General features: G+C 39.4%; 3 protein-coding genes across 8 annotated transcripts in view; all 3 read left to right on the plus strand.

The window, feature by feature from the left end:
• The first annotated feature begins 2,413 nt into the window (after positions 1-2,413).
• mpv17l2 (MPV17 mitochondrial inner membrane protein like 2) lies at positions 2,414-7,192 on the plus strand. Of its 4 annotated transcripts, none has more exons than XM_082505744.1 (6): positions 2,414-2,523; positions 3,291-3,509; positions 3,882-4,043; positions 4,340-4,416; positions 4,825-4,953; positions 6,074-7,192. In XM_082505744.1, the coding sequence occupies exons 2-6, from the start codon at positions 3,320-3,322 to the stop codon at positions 6,170-6,172; spliced, it is 657 nt and encodes a 218-aa protein (XP_082361870.1). In that variant the 5' UTR covers positions 2,414-2,523; positions 3,291-3,319; the 3' UTR covers positions 6,173-7,192. The 4 variants fall into 4 exon arrangements, with proteins under 4 accessions (XP_082361870.1, XP_082361867.1, XP_082361869.1 ...); XM_082505741.1 differs by lacking the exon at positions 2,414-2,523 and adding an exon at positions 2,530-2,640; XM_082505743.1 differs by lacking the exon at positions 2,414-2,523 and adding an exon at positions 3,057-3,106.
• Positions 7,193-8,497: 1,305 nt separating this feature from the next.
• cist1 (colon, intestine and stomach enriched 1) lies at positions 8,498-15,676 on the plus strand. The gene is made up of 4 exons (XM_082506399.1): positions 8,498-8,658; positions 10,371-10,853; positions 12,474-12,637; positions 14,120-15,676. Exons 1-4 carry the CDS (start codon positions 8,598-8,600, stop codon positions 14,162-14,164), a joined length of 753 nt encoding a protein of 250 aa, XP_082362525.1. The 5' UTR covers positions 8,498-8,597; the 3' UTR covers positions 14,165-15,676.
• A 1,809-nt stretch (positions 15,677-17,485) lies between these two features.
• LOC309689746 (3',5'-cyclic-AMP phosphodiesterase 4C-like) overlaps positions 17,486-19,964 on the plus strand; it is a 105,523-nt gene continuing 103,044 nt past the window's right edge. For 2 of the 3 annotated variants that reach the window (XM_082506367.1, XM_082506374.1), the window contains exon 1: positions 17,490-17,642. The gene's annotated coding sequence lies outside the window, so the exon portion shown is untranslated. Of the gene's footprint in view, positions 17,643-19,964 lie in introns of all 3 variants that reach the window. The other variant, XM_082506371.1, reaches the window with a different exon arrangement.

A 19,964-nucleotide genomic window follows, 5' to 3' on the forward strand; every position in this document is an offset into this window, starting at 1 on the left:
TTTTAACTTATTAATTATGCTTAGTATCCACAGAAAGAGCAACGTTCTTTATCTTAGTGTTTAACTGTTTACATTTATGAGCCAGTGAGCTGAAATGAGACACAATAACATTTTTAAAAGGATAATAAGGATAAAAAAAATAGAAATGTTGCTTTCCTTTAGTCATGAAAATAGGCATATGTACATATAGCATGCCACATAGTCACCTAATTGTGTTTTAGTCCCAACAGCCCTTTATCTGTGTCCAAGGCAAGAGAAAATACAGTTGTAGACACCGTGTTAGTATTCTTGCGGCTGTCTGCCACAGTTTCTGCTGTGCTGTTACTATGTCAGCAGGTGACAGCATTTTACTGGGAAAACCTGTTTGCTGGAGAGGAGTAACAGCTTGTATCCACATTCTGTTTAGAGATGACCTGCTGCCTGAAACATGGTCAGCTGTAAAGTCGATTCAGTGTTATGGTCAGTGTCTTTTTATGAGCATGTATTAATGCACTTATGTTGCTGTTATTTTCTTCCTTATTAAATTCCACAAACACACTGCAAGTGTTCCTGAGCGGACAAACGCGTCTTTTAAGTGACAGCTGTGCAACAACTGCATAAACGATTTTCAGCAAAGTGAAAATGCGGTTAATCGTCAAGTTTCAATGCTTCATGTATTGTATGTAATTTTCATGTTTTTGTATTTAGACACAACCATCAAATCAGTTTTTTCCCAACAAGCTACACGTCCTCATCTAAACCTAACACCGAATGTTCTCATTTATTTTACTGTATTTTGTTGTCAACTGACTGCTTGTCTGTGAAAAATGCTTTATAAAAAAAACCTGCACTTTACTTATCTATTTGCTATTGTATGTAATCTATATAATAGTAATATCATATATATAGCATGTAGTCTATATAATAGTAATATAATAATACAATAGTAATAAGTAGTTTACATCAGCGATCAAAATATGGCTTTCATTTCACAATTTTTATTTATTTATATAAACATAATTGGAGAACTCAAACAGTGTCCTATCCTTGGTAACGACTGAGTGAAATATTAATGTGTTTTTTATCGCTACTGTTTGCACCTGCAAGTGCTGAATTATAGCGATTTAAATGTTTGCATAATGGTGTAATAAAAGGCTTTGTTGGTGTTGTGTCTTTACTTAATGGGGCCATTGTCCTGTGTGGAGGCTCACAGACATTTGAATAAGGTGATGCAAGAACCATTCACTGCTGTTTAGAACTGGGAGCAGCTTGAGAGACACGTTTTACTCTTCACAGCTTATTCGGCCAGGGCAACAGTAGTATGTTGTAAAGGAGAGGCTGATAAAGTGTTTTACTAACACTATCAGACCATATAATAAAATATAAGCTATCTAAAGCAGTGGAGTCAGACATAAGGGCCAGAAGGTTCCCGTTCTCTATGGCTTTGCAAAGTGTGAATATTAACAACACATTTGTTTTTTTTATTGTGGTGCTTAAACTATTTTTTCACAAGATGTAAAATATGTGGAAAGTTAAAAGCATTTTCAATAAACAAAAACATAAAATACTACTGTTGTTTCTGTATAGGCTTTTCCACTGTTGTCTGTAAATTGTAAGGCATGTGTCAGGGCAGTTGCTTTACGGAAAATTGATTTATTTTGGAATTTTAAACATGTGCAATCTTAAATAGAAATACAGTATATCTATCTATCTATCTATCTATCTATACATACATATATATGTATATGTATATTTGTATGTATGTATGTATGTATGTATGTATGTATGTATGTATAGATAGATAGATAGATAGATAGATAGATAGATAGATAGATAGATAGATAGATAGATAGATAGATAGATATACTGTATTTCTATTTAAGATTGCACATGTTTCAACTTGTGCAAAATATATTTTTGGGACATATGATTATTGATTATTACCGAATTATGAACTATCATAATGTTATGATATTCATAAAAAATATTACTGCCATTAACTTTTATTACTTCCTTTATTACTGTCCTAAGTCATAAATGATTTGACAGGGGGCCATAAATCACTGGTTTGACATAAAGTCCCAATATTCCTCCTTGTGTGGACACAGCACTCGTTCATCCACTGAATCTAGTAACTTCTATGCCTCAGTGATTTATATGTCAGTGTTAACTGGCTTAACAAACAAACAGCATCCCTCTCAAAATGGTCAGGAACAAGGACTAGACTCAAAATGGGTGAAAACACGGCCAATATCCAAGAAAAGCTTTTAAAGACTATCATGAAGTCTGGAAAACGTTTACTCACAATCACTTTAAAAAAATTACACGAGAGTCTGGCTTCTTGGAAGCAAAATATAAAGAAATGTGGGGTGTCCAAGAACGTGGGGGGTGGGTGTTCTTTGTACAACGAGTTTTCGTTGTTCCTCCCGACCAGCAGGTGTCGCCATCACATCACTGCGCTAATCAGTCATTTGCTCACCCGTCCAAGAGCACGTCAGGTCGTGGATGCAGTCTGCGGATACAAGAAAAAAACTTCTCTTTCCTGTAAGGTTTTTATCGTCGTTTCGCTCTTCATTGCTGGTGGATTAGTGTGTTTATTAATGTTGCGTTGTTAAGTCAGGGAAACGCATCATCTACGCGGAAACGCACATACCGGCTCAGGTTCGCCTCATCTGTCTCTCTGTTGCATGTCGCGTTCACTGGTATCATTGTAAAACCGAATGTAAAATTTCATGTAAACGTCAGTGCCGACCGGGACTGGATTGTTTTAAACAGAAAACATAAAGTGTTCGTCTCTGAGCTGTTAGACCAGAAACTAGCTAACGAGCAGCAGCTGGATAGTTGAACTTTGAACTCGGAGCTTTACAGCTTTTTCAGCACTTTCGGAGATTAATAAAGTCTGTAGTGGTGTTTAAACTACATATGTGGTATTCTTCTCACAGAGGTTCGCAGTTTGTGTATATATAATATACGTTGTGCACATAAAATTGCTTTTAGGTTTTAAGTGAGAAAACAGTGCGGCGCAAAATCAACAAATAATAGGGACCAAGTAGTGTTCTCGCTAAATCTCACGATATTTTAGTATTTGACTGGTAATTTACACAGGCACGTGCATTTACACTCACAGGTGAACAAACATGCCTCCACGTGTCAGCTAGCATTATATTTCCTCTCTCCCTGTGTTGGAAGATCAAGTTGTGTCATTTGTTTTACTCCTTTTATTACAATTTGTTTAGTACAATGAATCTACCTATCCGCTGGCTTTCCGTGCATGAACCCTAAATGTTTGTCTTTTTCCTTCTTCTCCACAGATGACTGTACTTTCTCCTGTCTGAACATCATGCTTCCCCGTGCGGGTAAAGAGTTTCTGGTCCGGATACGGTTCTCCTGGAGGCCGTTCTTCCAAGGCCGCTACCTGCTGGTCACCAATATCATGAGTGGAGGGGTGATGCTGTCTCTGGGAGACATCCTACAGCAGACTCGGGAGAAACACAGGGATCCTGGCAAAATCAGAGACTGGAGCCGAACAGGTGACACAGAGTTTTATGCATTTAATGTCATACACCATTTTCTTATTTTGGCTGATATGCAGGAGAGCTCCAGATCTGTACAGTTTCTAAAATAAAAATATAATGAACTCAAGTAATTTTGGACAAAAGCATCTGCATTGTTGTTAGAATTATCATTTGATTTGGGGATACAGAGGAGAGCATGCCAAAGAACATATGCAAAAACAAATGTAGTTGTCAGCAGTAAAGATTCTGCCAACAGGATTATGCTTAAACACTTTTTAAAAAACAATTCTTACAAAATAAAAAGGAACTCCTACTATTTTGTAATAATCTCATGTTGGGCTATCATGATTTATTTCATGCACGGCTGTTCTCTGTTTGGCTTCAAAGCTCGCATGTTTGCCGTGGGCTGCTCCATGGGTCCTCTCCTGCACTACTGGTACATCTGGCTGGACAGAGTGTACGCGGGCAAAGCTCTCAAAACCTTGGTCAAGAAGGTTGTGGTGGACCAGCTGGTTGCTTCCCCGACCCTGGGCGTGTGGTATTTTTTAGGTGAGAAGGATTTTACTGGTACTAAGTCCTGCTTCTCACACATTGTTCAGGGTGTGAGCACATGAACAGTTTGTCAGTGACGCGCACACTTGAGAGATCATGTACAGAGGCAAAGGTTGCGCATAAAGATGTGGGTAAGGAAAACCCCCGCGTATAAGACATATATGGGGTTCAAAGGGTATCTGTTTCGAGTAGGCTCAAATTTAGCAGTTCATGTTTATAAGAGCGCTTATCTGAGGGTGGTTTTAATAAAGTGTGGCGTTGACGCATGTCTGACAGAAAACTGTTTATCACAGGTATGGATCTCATGGAGGGGCGCAGTTTATCCGAAGGATGGGCAGAGTTTAGAGGCAAGTTCTGGGAATTTTACAAGGTAAGTAAACCTGGAGGTTGAACATTAATTGTTCTTCATTCATCCCAACTGAAATTCTTCTTTGTCTTTAACAGAAGATGAGAATTTAGCGTTTAAACTGTAGCTGAACATTAAGTAATATAAAATATAACTGTGCTCTACACGGCAAACAGAGGAACTTTACGAGTTACGACTATAAGTTACATGTAGTAATTTAGCTCTGTGCTCTTCTGTCTTAAATCTTGAGGTTGTTGTTGTTACTCAGAAGGTTAAAAAAAAAAAAAAACCCAACCCAGCAGAGCAGATAAAACCTCCCAGTCTCAGCTGGTAACCTGCTGAGCAGACGGAGCACACTTCCCCCCTCTTGTCTGTTTCTCTGAGTAATTAGTACCTGCTTGTTTATCTTATGTGTGTTGTTCTTGCTGACAGGTAGACTGCTGTGTTTGGCCCGCTGCTCAGATGATCAACTTCTACTTTCTCTCGCCCAAGTTCCGCGTCGTGTACATCAACTTTGTCACCTTAGGGTGGGACACCTACCTCTCTTACCTCAAACACAGAGTAAGTCAACCACACAGGAAGTTTTTGGTTTTGTTACCTCTTATTTTACCAATTAACAGCTGTACAGTGCTGTGTGCAGCTCCTCCCAGCTGTGTGTGTTCTGTCTGCATACACATTTCCTCTGGGATGGCGAATGGAGCTGAAACTGTGTGTCACTGGAAGCAGATGGTATGTTTCTGCTCTATGCTGATTGACTGACAAGTGGGCGGAAATAGGGAAGAGTGTGACAGTGGAGTTCACCAGAAATGGAAGAACTACACAGCAAAATCTCCAGTGTTAAATTAACACTGGAGAGTGTCTATATGGGTCCACACCTCTGAGTGTTAAATACAACACTGTTGAGTGTTAAATTAACACTTTTGACAGTGTTATATGTTTAAAAGTAACCTAGTCAGTTTTGAAGATTAACAATGGCTAACACTGAGCAGTGCTGATTTTCTAACACTGGAATATTTCTAACATTTTGAGTTATTTTCCAAACATATAACACTGTCAAAAGTGTTAATTTAACACTCAACGGTGTTGTATTTAACACTCAGAGGTGTGGACCCATATAGACACTCTCCAGTGTTAATTTAACACTGGAGATTTTGCTGTGTATGAAGAAAATTTCAAAGATTAAGAAAAGCAGCATGGAAAGCGCAGGCAGCTACAGTGGACACTATTCATTGTTTGTAACAGTTTCACTTCAGCTCTTTGAATGTCAAATGAACTCTCTCTCCACGGCTGGTTGACCAACAACAGCACAAGAGGGAATGATCTACAGATGGGTTGCACCACATACTTTGTATGCTGCCTCCATCATACAGCAGAGCTCCCTGCAGATAGACAGGCCATCCCTGTACTGCCAACGCCATCCCTGCTGAACCATAGGTTCCAGTATACAGGCAGCCAGTCGGAGGAAAGCTGCTTTAAGCAGGAGGCTGACAGTGGGTGAACTGAGGGGCTCTACAAAGGCTCAGTATGAGCTCAAAAGGATTAATACGGTATATTGGGACTCTTACTCACCAGCGCTGCCCATGAGGTTCATTGCATCTCTGACTTTTCTAATCACTTATGTACAAAAGTGATGTGATGTTGATCATGTCAATGCATCCACTGATTTGTATTGTCTTGACAGAAAGACGACCCCCATGCTGAGCTGGCATTAGACAGCAACGTTGCGGATGTACAGAAGGAAGTGCTGCCACAGTCCAAACCGTTGGAGGAGAAGGCTTAAAGAAGCTCAGTAGAGATGATACGTGTTGCTGTTTTTATGCATTTATACTCTTCCTCCCTTTGGAACTGCTGTCGGACTGTTGTGTTCATGCAACAGTGTGTGTTCCTGTGTTGGTCACTCAGATTTAAACTGATGCGTCTCTTGGAAGTTTGAAGTTAAAGTGCTGGTACACTTCTTCTTAACTCCCAAAGAGTTTAAATGTGTCTGTTTATGTGTGAATGATGTGCGCATGGATGAGAAGCTGTTTCACTGCCCTCAGGTACAGCATTTACTGTCAGAGTGAATTGAGCGGCTGTTAAGGGGAAGGTTTAAAAAGTCCCAAAAGTCATTGGACCCAAATTTTAAATCTGATTCTAGTAATGCTTTTACTTTATTTTTTTTAATATGCTTTATTAAAAAAAAAAAAAACCAATCAATATTGATGTGAGAGAGCTCTACTACATAACTGCTTCAGCAGCAAACCGCGTCTTTGAACATTGCCTTAATATATCATCCAGTGCTGCGTTTGTTTTAATGTCAATCACTCCATTTAACTTGACCCTCTGAGGTCAAATGAAGCATGATTATGGATCTATTTGTATTTTGTCATATCACATAGAATAACCGTTGAAAATAAGTAATTTTTAACTGTGCAGTAGTTTTTCACTAGTTACTGTAAAACTGACTGTATATTTCTACCAGTTTAATTTATTGATGATTTTTATTTTTTAGCTTTGGCTGGTCCAGTGATGATTTAGTTTATGTGATGATGGGGGGAGAAAAACCAGTATAAATGGTGTTAGCATAAACACTGTGAGGGTGGGGAGCGACACCATCTTCGGTGCTGCTGCTGCGTTCGTATAATGTATTTATTATATGAAATATTTTCCCAGAGTTCTCCACATAAAATGCATCATTGGTGTACTACCTGTGTAAAAGAACTGAGAAGCCATGTATCAGAAGTCTAAGATTTCTGAATGCTGAAGAATTTATTTTCACATAAATTCAAATCAAATAAAAAAAAAAACCTTTCTTTTGGCACTTTTGTGGTTCTATCCTAATTATCCATATACTTTAGTTTGGACACATTATGTTACAACATGTTATCAATATTGAAGCAATTGAGAATTAAATGGGATAAAGTGCCCCCCCCCCCCCCCCCCCTTATTTTTATAACCCAAAAGTAAATATGGTTATATTTGCCCTCCTTATAATGGAGGAGGCTATTACCATCACTGTGTTAGTGTTTTAACAGGAGATATTAGGGACAATGTTACAGTTATTCTCATATGAATGACATTTATATAAATGTATTCTTTAATACTGTGCAAAATTCTTGAGCCACCCCTCATTTTCAAATATTCTCCTTCACAATAACCAGACTTTCTTGGATTTTTAAAGTGGCTTTAAGCAATAGTTCCCTAGATCTCTTTCAGTTGTTTCCTTTGGACATTGACTGCCTTTTTACTCATTTTCACTCCAGTCCTTGTTCTGTACCATTTTCAGAGGAAACATTAGCAGGGCATGTTGTTGCTAGCAGCCCATCACAACAATGCATAATTTGTTCCCATTTATTTGGCCGAGTCTGAAATATGCCAACGATAACACCGCGTGTTGTGTTGTGCCAGCATGGAGGTTCCTAAAGAGCTCTAAGCTGGGAACCTCTGGATGGCAGTGTGACCTAAGAAAAACAAAGAGACAACTGAATATCTACAGCAGATGAACGATGTCTGAAAGTCACGTCGTTTTGAAAAATGAAAACATCCAGAAAAGACCCGAAACGTGACCTGAGAGACACACCTGACCCTTCAGCTACTGTTCACTACTGTTCACTGAGGCCTCATCAGAAATGGTCTCAGGGGAAGGATGGATGCCAAGAAGTCAAATTTACACAACGACTGGTCTGTATGTATAAAGTTTCAGTGATGTACACAATATCAAAAACCTTAAAACAGCATAAAAATGAAAGAAAGTAAAATTGAAGACTCAACTTAAAAAGAATAACATGCGAGGCAGAAATAAGCTCCATTGCACCTGATTCAACAAAAGTGTCAAACGTGCAGTGGACAAAATGATTTTCTTGTTTCATCAAAAATAAAGTGTCCAGCTCTGTGCTGCAGCATAAGCAGCCTGCACAGTGCAGAGTAAAAGACCTGGGATAGCATAGGTCATTGCAGCTGGCAGCATGAGACAACTTTCATGTTTAAAATCTATTTTAGAAGTAAAAACTAATCTGCAGCTGCCTGCAGCAGGAATAGAAGCAAAAGCAAACACACACAACCTTGTTTAAATATTGACTGATAGTGTGAAGGGTTTAATGCTTGATATGCAACAGCCCGTGTTTGGAGCACATCCTGCTGTCAAGGATGTAGTTACCGCATGTGTGTGCATGTGCGTTTGTCTGTGAATGTCACTGATATGACTGCCAGCCACTTCCCCTCTCAACATGCCCGCAACGATGCACCTCACTCTGCTGGTGTCCCTGTTAACAGCGACAGTCATCAGTGGTAAGTCAGCATTTTTCAACAAGTTTTCACTTCTCAAAATTTTGTGTTCTATATGTTTGAACGTTAGGCTGAAGTCTTGTAGAAGTGCAAATTTATGCAAACAGGAAGCTTCGTGCAGTGAGAGACAGTCGGCCGGTTTGCCTGTGGCAGCGCGGCACTGGCTCTTGTTTTAAGTGTAATAAGAAGCAACCGTGTGTTGTCACAGACACATTTGTATTCATTCTGTTGCTGTTCATTACTACAAAATTCATATCATAAGTAAAGCGTGTATCTGTAAAACATAAGGGGAAGTTCACACCTGGGTGTAGACTGGGGCTAATATTTAATCAGTGATAGTGAGCTGAAGTCGAGCCTCCTGTGGCAAACACTTTACTGAACACACGTTGCAATTGCTTTAATATTACCTGACCCACTGCTATGCGCCAACACAATCTGCTTTTAGACACTTGCAGCATGTCGTAGTTTTCTGAAATTTACTTTGTTTTTGTTCTTTTGTCAAGTTTAAAGTCGTTTCTTGCCTCAGAAAGTTGTCACAGCATTCTTACCTTAAGCTCCTCTGGATCTTTGCCCACATCCCATAACTGTACAAGTACAGTTATGTGATTTAAAGCTCCTAAACGCTCATGTATTTACCACTTAAAATCTCAGCTTCGTCATAGTTTGAAGGTTTTCCGGTGTGTTTTCTTTGTACACAAAGCGGATTTTAGGGGTAAAACAGTAACAGGTAGAGCAGCTACAGTGTTGATGAGGACCCCAACCTGAACCCTAAAGTGCCTACACTCAAACACCTGCCAAACTTCAATCCCACACGGCTCCGTAAAGAAATCTAAAACCGTCTTCATAAACAGTCCGAGGCCACAAAGATGATGCACATATAGATTGTTATTGTCTCAGGGATGTGAATCTAACATACGTAGCTTCCTTAACATGATTTTATGATAAACGTGGTGTGAGTGGGTGTGGGCGGTGACTAGAAGATGAAACTTACAGAGTTCCATGATGAAAGTGAGCTTTGCGTAATGCATCATTACTATCATGTTAATTACATGTGACTTAAGTAATAGTGGCAAAACTCCAGAATAGTGAATTTAAAGGTGTAGCATTCAAAATTTCTAATCTGTGATAATAAAGCTTATATTTAGGTTAAGGTAGGGTTACTTGATTAAAACGAATCAAATGTGAAATAAGAGCCTACATGACCACTTCAGAATCACCTGGGATTTATTTTTGTACTATATTTTGCACTCAATAAAACGATTTTTCAGCAATAATTTTGAGTAAAATGCAGCTGAAATATATCCTTATTATAGAGTTTACCAAAAATTTAAGTACCAGCAACGTTCTGTTAGTCTGTGTCAGACATCAGATATGTATTTTGCTATTCAAACTCTGGGATATTCAATGATCTAAAAGTTGGTTATAGAAAAAAATCATACAAAGCAATTATTTTGTGTCAGAACTTTTTGATGATTACAACAACACCATGCTCTGTCAATAGGAAGGGCTAGGGTTAGTGCACAGCATTAAGCCATGCTTGTCTGCATTAGTGCTCTCATGCATTAAAAACATCCAGTGCAAGTATGGAAAAATGTAAATAAAACTTTCTTTGTGGTTTGTTGGCACCTTTAAGATGCCAACAAACCACTTGATCATTATCTCAATAAGGTGTGAATGCAGCATCTTATATTTATGTGCTGTTTGCTGCTCTGCAGAAACCACCACTTCCTCCAGCTCATCCACTGCACAAACAACCACTAACAAACCATACTCACAAACAACAATACTCCAGACTACCACTGAAAGAACAACACATCCAACCACAGCTGAAACGACAACACATCCAACTACAGCTGAAACGACAACACATCCAACCACAGCTGAAACGACAACACATCCAACTACAGCTGAAACGACAACACATCCAACTACAGCTGAAACGACAACACATCCAACTACAGCTGAAACGACAACACATCCAACTACAGCTGAAACGACAGTGCAGTCCACGACCATCATCACTTCGGCTTCACCAAAAACGCAGCAGACAGACGACACCACCCCCAGCCCACCTCCTCAAACCACAGCAAACAACCAGACATCAAATGAGACAGCTTTGCCAACTGAAACAACGCTCCCATCTGCATCAGCATCACCAAACATCACTGCAACCACCACTGTGAACACAACCGACACAGGTCAAAAAACATCCAGTCCGCTCTTTTTTTGCCATTTTAAAAGAAATTAATGCACTTTTGGGGGTTCAAGGACAGTGAGAAACAATACAGATGGACAAATTTATACATAGCAGTGCCATACTTTATGACCTAAAACAAACAAAATGCTTTTGCGTGCACAGATTAAATTCATTTGCATGTTATGGTGGATTTCTTCTCAGGTTTCAATGAAATTTTGATGACAAGACCCAGATAGCAAGGAGACATTGACTAAACATTGTTTCAATATCAGGTGCTTCTATTGAATCAACGTTGAAATCTGACGTTGACCCAATGTCACTTTTGCACCCCTTTCTAATATTGAAACAACGTCATGTTTTGATATTGAATCAATGTTGAACGCTGACATTGATTCAACGTCAAATTTTCAAACACTGTTAATGTTGAAACAATCTCAGATTCTGATATTGAATCACTGTTGAACTCTGATGTTGATTTTCCATCACTTTTGCACCCTTGGTTACTATTGAAACAATAAAGTCATGATTAAAAATCAGTACTTAAAAGGTATTTGTATTAATAAAAAACCGCTGCAAATTACCAGCAATACTTAAACCTGCAAAAAAGACAATTGTATATGATCCCCAAATAGGAAACCCATAAAATACTGGACATTGTCTTACAATTTGTCATGTCCATAATAATATCCCTATAAAATGAAGCATCTGGCATTATGTAATAAAAATGACAGACATCTCTGTATCAATTACAAAGTAATTTATTATATTTTTGAAAAAGTTTCTTTGTTACATGTATTGGATACAGGTCACTTATTTTTTTTAGTTTACTCGGGGGTCAAACTGGATATCAGGCATCCTGCACCACCCATGTTTTCTGAAGGGTAGCGGAGACATTTCTGCACTGCTTGGGCGAAGGCAAACTCAGAAACAGCGTTTACCCCCACCCGCTGAGTCAGACCATCTAGGACACAAACAAACACAAAAAGAAGAAAAAAAAAAGCCAAATTAGAGCTTAAATATGAATAACCTATTGTCTATTGTCTTCAGCAGGGAGAAAGCATCTAAACTACCAGGCTGATTAATATGAAAGTCACAAGGCAGAAATCAGCAAACTTTAAGAACTTACCATTGCTTTATTTGCCTCCGGTCATTGCAGTTCATTTCGTCTATGTTGTTAAATGGCTAATCCAGAGGCAATACCCTAGCATGAACAGGGTCAGTGCTGCAGGATTAACGGAAGGCTCTGAACTTCTCACGGAGGTCCCTGACTTCTCTGATCAGCTCTGTTATCATGATCATAAGTTTTTGGAAGGCTGCATCTATTGAAAAGAACAATAACACAAAGAATACTGGCTTGTGATAAACTGGATAAGCATTGTGATGAGAAAAACAACTATATCCATAAGTGACAAACAACTGCCCAGGGGAATTTATTTGTCATGACAAATAAATTCCCCTGGGCAGTTGTTTGTTTAAGTCAATTAATAAATGAGGCATAAAACCAATGGTGTGACTTGTGCAAAGCAAATATGATTTCTTCTTACATTAGTATAATTTCAGCTGGGTCCAGCAAATATTGCATTTGTTTATCTCATCGTTTCTCTGTTTGTCTCCCCCTCAGGTTTTTCACCCGACTGGGAAAAAGATGACCTGGCGTCAAACCCCGGCCTAGTCGCTATCATTTGCATCTTCTGTATCGTCCTCGCCCTCGTTCTCGTGGTACTCACAGTGAAATGTATCCGATCGCCGAGATCCAATTTTGAGAGGCTCGAAGATATGCCGATGGTGAGATAGAAAACGTGACAGATATTCACAGTTCCAGAGGGTGAATCCTAATCTTAATCTTACTGTAGGTCTGGTATACATCTTAAAAATCAGCACTGAAACACACAAAATGACAAACTTCTTGAATATTGTTTCAAGAATATAATTCATGAGTTTTAGTATGAGGCTCTGCCTGCTGTAGGTTACTCATCCCAGCAGGGGGAGGCAGGTGCTGGTTAACACGTAGAAAACATGGATTTGCCCGTAACATGGATTTGGAGCAAGGCCAACACGTTCCAGGATTTTGCTTCACGGGGATGTTAACTGTCAGCCCCCCACCATGAGTAACACGTAAAAGTTTCCCAGCATTAAATGTCGTCTTCTTCTTGTTCCTGTCTCCTTAGTAATGAGGACAGTGGTTTCTCATTTACACGAACAGGAAGTGTGAGTGGATTGTCTGTGTGTGAAAAGTGTGGTGACTATTTCTCAAGAGAAGCTTATCATTAGAGCCGCATCAGCGCGTCGCCAGATAGTTTTAAACTGTTGGCATATCTCAATCTCAGCAGCAAGGGTCTAATCAAGAATGGGATTTCTGAAAAGCAAACCTTCTCTCTCACACTTACGGAGCACTTACAAGTTCATGTATGTATCTAGTGTGCAGAGACAATATCACAAAGACTTTTCAGATGACCCACAATGAGGCTGCCAATATGTGTGAAATAGAATAAAATACTGCTATTCTGGTAACCGCTGCAAAACAAGACCTGCAGCGCTGTACGGACCAGTGTTCTTTATAAGGTGTTCTACGAGTGTAAATCTTTATTGCTGCATGACTGGGCATTGTGCTGGAGTGTACTTTATACCGTACGAGCTACATATCCGACAACATGAGCTGAAAAACAACTGATCCTCCAATATGAGCAGGTCGGGACTTAATGATAACTTGCAGGGTTAATAAATGACAAACAATCCCCTGTAGAAATCGGATAATATGATCTAGATAATGTCCATGTATGACCACATCCATGACGCTTTTTTTCTTCACACATTCTTAGCAATTTCCTTTTGATTATTCCTGACATTATGAGAAAAGAGAATAAGATAAGTATGAAACATTTAAGCTTCCCTTCCCAGGAGTTTCTCAACCTCATCTTCACATGGTAATCCCTTCTCACATTCACTAATTTAACATTTAAAACGGGTAAAAAGACGGTTTTTTCAGAGGCTTGTCTCCGTCAGCTGATTGTCAGTCCTTAACGTTAATTACATTAATATGCCTAAAGCGGGACCGCAAAGACTTCACCTATTGTTAATCTGAACGGGGAAAAGAATGCCTATCACTGTAATCGGATAAAAGAAAAACAACAGAACACATTGTACTGTAAAAGAACCACTTTAGTTCAGATGGTAAAGCAGGTACTGGACATTCAGTGCAGGCACTTTATCACCACGCTGACTGCTGGTTAACTGTGAATGGGTTGTTTGTTTTCTGTGAACTCTCAGGGCAAAGTGAATGAGGAGTCTCCGTTCGCCCACTACTCGAAATGACAGAATGCGCTTGTGGACGCCGAAGGCCCGGGACGGGTCCAACCTGCCGAACGACTCTGACATCATCAGGCTCGGCTTTACGTAGCACTTTATTCAATGCCAGTGAAATATTTTGGCCTCATTCATTTTGGTTTTAATTAAGTGTAATCAGCTAACTACAACTGTCGCTTCCTCCATAGTAAAATCTGAAAATCAGCCTGAAAGGTAAACCTTCATACATAACGCTTGCTAAACTGGTGACATGTATAATCTTGTAAGCACTACAACTCAGATTTATACTGGTGATTTAATAAGAGTGCAGATTTCGATTTTACATAACGCTTTAACAAAGTCATAACTGGAATGTACAAGTGTACAAATGTGATCTTATCTGGAGTGGCATATATGATGTATGAATTGTGGGGTCTGAGGTCTTCTGTGCAAGCAAAGCTCAGACGCAAAAAGTCACAGTGCTGAGCACATGTTTTAGACCACCGGCCAGTGTAAGGTTTATGCCATAGCTGTTATAAATTAACAATTCTGGTACTTACCAAAATCATTTTTTAATGATTCTGTAATAGTTAAACCACCAGTGTGCTCTTAAATTAAGATCATATTTTTAATGCTAAAATATAAATATTGTTGTTATAAAAATAGAATAAAAAGAGTAAAGGCATCATTAGTTTATGATTAAATTAACTTTGATTAAAACCTACTTACTTGCATTCTTGAACAGAACAATTACTGCTTGAACGTCATGCTTGATTAATTTCTGACTTCCTACAGACATCCTCAGTGTTTTAAACTTGTTTTAAATGAGCTTTTTGGCACAGTTCAAAAATATTTTTCTTTTGTTTTTCTAATAGCAGGTAGTCTAATAAATGTGTTATGCACTGGAAATATCAGAAAAACTGTGGGGCCACTGACAGAATCTTTATGGCTAAAAACACTAAACAATAGGCTCATGTTCTTATTACTGATAGAAAAAATACTTGTGTATTTGTATGCACTAAAACAGGTACCGCTAATTATTTCTATGTTCACTCTAAAATTAATATCAGGCCATTCACATTAGTCACATCAGAAATGTTTCCAGGTTCAGGAAAATCTCGGGACTCATTTCCAACAAAAACACGTGCAATTCTACTTTGTCTTGCTAATCTTGATGAATGTAAACAGATTTGCTTATGCTTATAAACAGATTCAAATATAGAATTGGATCCTTTCTGCTTTAAATGCCTTAATAATTAATATCCCTGAGCTAGCCTGCACAAAAATGATAAAAGTCATATTTCTAGACATTTTAATTGTGGCTCAAAGTAACTTTTTTCATGAAATGCTGTCACACTGAGTCTGTGTGGCAAATCTGCTATCCTACACTCAATTTTGCAGTGACTTGAATGCTTTCCTGCCATTTCAACAAAATGATTTAATAAGTCAGTGTTTTGTAAATCGGGACGATGACATGCTGTGTACCAACTACATAATTGTGGTGTTTTAATGAAAATAAAAACATTGATGTGGTGTTTTTCACTTTCCTGTAATGTGTCCCTTGTTGCTACCTCAGGTTAAGATTACGTAAACCTTTTACCCAGCCAGTTATCTGGAAAACCCCACCAGCAACTTCCTTTAACCTACGTCTTCAGCTATGTACCAACATGCCAGAGCTCCTCAGACACATGACTCACACTCCAAAGATAAAGAGAAACATCTCCAGGGCTCGAAGGTGAGGATTACCCAAAAAGGCCATGACTATTTAAGAGGACTGGCGATTGAGGCTAAACCAAATGAGCGTCTGGATAAGAATGTGACTGGGACCTCATTACCAAGACATCCTGCCAATGAAAATATAAATGGGCTACATGAAAGTGTGACCACTCAAGCGGTTTTGTTTGTATTAGAACTGTAAATGATTCATATTTTGTGAGGAAACCCTTTAACCCTTTAAGAGAGACACAAAAACAAGCTGTGGGAATCTCAGATGTGAGGCATTAACATGAAAGCCTTGTTTGGTTAAAGCACAAGACCTTTTATGAGTGTAACTGAACTTTTTTGGATCTAAAGAGTTGCACAAGCTGACAGTGGAAAGTAAAAGAGAGGTTTAAATTCCAGAGAGAAAGACACACTCAGTGAAAAAAGACTATGTGTGCAACTCGTGCAAGGAAACAAACAGGGCAAATTAGGACTGGCTAAAAGATCGATCTCGTAAAATTCCTCAGATACCACTGCACTGCTCTTGTTTTATTGTTAATGCTGAGATAAGTGCAGGGAAAGAAGCACTGCAATCAGGTCAGATGGCATATCAGGGAAAGAACTATTTGAGCATCTCTTAAACTTTGATCTTTTGTTATAATGATCCAAATCTGCTGATGAAGTTACTTTGTGAAAATAAATTTCCTCTAATATTCTGAGAACGGGCACAATCATTACTCAAAAGGAACGCAAAACAAACTTAGTAGTCTTAACGCAAACAAGTATTTAAAACTTTGTTCTTTTTCTTGTAAAATCTTCCACTTTTTTTCAATACCGGACTCAAACATAGACAAATTCACAACGATGGCTGATGGTCTGTAGCATACACTCACTGGCCACTTTGTAAGGTACCCCACAAATATCTATTTAGCCAATCACATGGCAGCAACATTTAAGCATGTGTACATGCTCATGACAACCTGCAGAAGTTCAAACTAAGCATAAGAATGAGGTAAAAAAAAAAAGAAAAAAAAAAGAAGTGATTTAAGTGACTTTGAACATGGTTGGTGGTGTCAGATGGGCTGGTCCCAGTATTTCAGAAACTGCTGATCTGCAGGGATTTTCCCACGCAGTCATCTACAGGGTTCGATCGTGCAGCCGACAGTTCTGCAGCAACCGTGTGTGACGCTCTCGTGTCAATACGGACCAAAAATCTCACAGGAATGACTCCATCACATTATTAAATATTCATAAATCTAAATAAATCTATGCCACGTATTAAGTGAATTATGAACACGTGTTAATGCAAAAGATAGTCTTATCCAGTACTAGCAAGGTGAGCGCAGACTGACAGTCCATAAAACGTAATTTTAACCAAAAACGTGGAGGAAAAAACAGAACCATATCACCGCCGATAAGTTTAAGTGACCTAAATAAATGACAGATAAACAAAACAAACGGAATCAGGTGTACGTGCCAGATCAATCGAATAGTAAAAAGGTACAAAGGCGCTTCAGCAGCCAGGTGCACTCAGCTGCACCGGGCGTGAAGCTGGCCTGCCACAGACCTCGTGGCCGGCGTAGTGAGCTTGTTTACGTCTCGCGGCTTCGCTTCCTGCCATGTGATCCGCTGGCTGACGTCGCAGTGACGGAAGGGCACGGACCTCTGCATGCAGCAGAGTTTGAAGTCTAAAAGCAAGTGACTAATTTGCAGCAATAAAAATGGATAAATGCAGTAGTGTTACCTGAGCAAGTTCGAGCAGTACTTCACTGTAAAGGCAGACGAGACAAGACGGCGGGTCGCTGCGGTGAGTGTGAAATAAGACTTTAACTTCCAGACTAACTGTAACCTGCACCTCAGATGCGCTCAGATGGGTAACTCCTAAACAGCTTTTTAACGGAGTAACCCGACGTTAAAGACTTCAGCGCTGACAGTTTTCTCATGAGAGAGGACATTTAGAAGAGCACCAGTTTCCTTTTCACACTCTTGCGGTGGCGATCAGAACCCTGCCCAGATACTCAGCATTGATTTCAGAGCGATCATAAAGAAAGTAACGTCATATCTGATCATATATAACACACTCACCTACTTCTAATAATAGTCATTGTGTAAAAACAAAGCAAACAAACAAAATCAAACATAAAAAACCGTCTACTCCATAAATGTTTCCATGGATGTTCTTCCTTGTAATCATGACAAGATTCTGTTGTAGTGGTATAGTTCTGCTCTATTACATGTCAATAATACTTTGAACGGCAGGATTTATTAAGCAGTTCGAGGGGTAGTTTCAACTGTGTGCGTTAAACTTTCTGAATAATTCATCTTCCCCAGCAAAGCCACAAGGAATGTTCCCTCCTTCTACTTCTATCTCCTTCCTTCCTCCATATCTGCTTCCTTCACTCTCTCTGTGTGACCCCCGCACAGACACTCAGAGCGTCTTCCTCATTTTCACACAGATCTTCCTTTCCTTCTTTCTGTCTCTCTTGCTTTCACCCAAAAAACTGACAGCAACAGCTGAAATACTATCTCGCCTGATCATCACCTTGTCGTTATCTCCCTTTTCTTTCTGACTTGTTTTCTCACAAACAAACGCATAGTTTCCAAGCCACGAGTTACAAGGAAAGCGGTCTCGACATCTTCATGTCTCAGCATGCACACTTGTCTTTGCCTTAAGCTTCTAATTGGATCTTGCAAATGTGGGTGATTTGTTATTTCTCTGCTGTATTGCTTGTACTTTGTTTACCACTTTGCAGCATTTGCCTTCCTGTAAGTACTAATATAATTACATTCCTGAAACAGACTGGGGTTATTGTTATAGAAAATGCTCATACAGATACATACAGCTGTTACCGATTAGGAATGACAGATCAGAAATTACTTTTCTAAATATCTGAGTTTTTAGAGAAACTCATGTTTCCCGGGTTTAACTCTACTGGAGTATGTTTTATGTTTCCCTTTTAAACTCCCTAAAACAAATGCTCTACCTTTACAAAACCGATTTTTAATAATAAAGGCGTGTGCGCTTCCATTTTTCCCCATTTCTGTGAGAATGTTTGAGATGGGGTGAGTTTTTGGTGGGTCAGCAGTGATTCTCTCAGCCTCCCTCCATCAACCCATTAACAGGAGTGATAAGGTCTCCCCAGTGTGACATGTGAGAGAGTTTTTCTCTGTCCCAGAGCTTTCATTCACACAAACGGGTTACATAATTCTGCAGTTTTCTTCTTGTTCGGTCAGACCCGTTTTTTTGCCATGGGAAACTTTTGAAATCCTGCAGTGTCATCAGTTTGAGAAACAAAGATAAACAAGGAAGAAAATGCAGAATGATCCGTGCCACCTGGAGTCATCCAGAGCAGCTTGGAGTTCAGCGTCTTGCCTAAGGACTCCTGAATCACGGACCCTAAAGTTAGGGGGCTGTACGACTGGAGGCACAGCCACCCGAGGGAGACCGTTCTCTCTGCATCCATTAGATGGCAGCCTGCCACACTGCTAATCCTCCTGCGTCCTGCTCTCCTCATCTGAGCAGAATCACAAAGCTTGTGCCTGAAACTGTATGACTCACTCTGTTTGACAGAAAAATGAGATTTGTCTTGTCACTTTATTAGAATTGACAATGGTGAGAAGAAGAAGGGGAGGCTTTGGAGAGAGAAAAAGTCACCGTGCCATTTACTGACATCTGACTAATTTACAGTCTTAATTTTATCAGCAGCGTTTCTTTCATGTAATTACTATTCTTACAAATTACGTCGGTCATGACTTGATTCTGACCTATGTCGCATTTATTGCGAGGATCTATTTGCGTCATTTTTCAATCATTTTAGATCAACCACTTGATTTGGGATATAGCGCCGTTTGTAAGTCATGCATGATTGTTGCGCAGACTTTTTCTAAGTCTTATCAGCCTAGATTGAAAGAAGCCTGTCTGCTATCTGCTGTGCGTCACCACAAATACCAGCATCAGAAGACGCCTTGGGTGTTCACTTTATGGTAGCAAGATTGGAGGATGTATAAGAAGGTGCCGCCGCTCTTATAGTTAATCATTACATGCTGTGCTGTACAAGAGTGGGGAGTTCAACTAACGTGCAACGTGCGATCTTTTGCAAGGCTGGGTCGCAAAGTAGTGTAAAATGAG

This window comes from Aulonocara stuartgranti (genome assembly GCF_965226115.1).
Source record: "Aulonocara stuartgranti genome assembly, chromosome: 15".
NCBI classification, from domain to species: Eukaryota; Metazoa; Chordata; class Actinopteri; order Cichliformes; family Cichlidae; genus Aulonocara; species Aulonocara stuartgranti.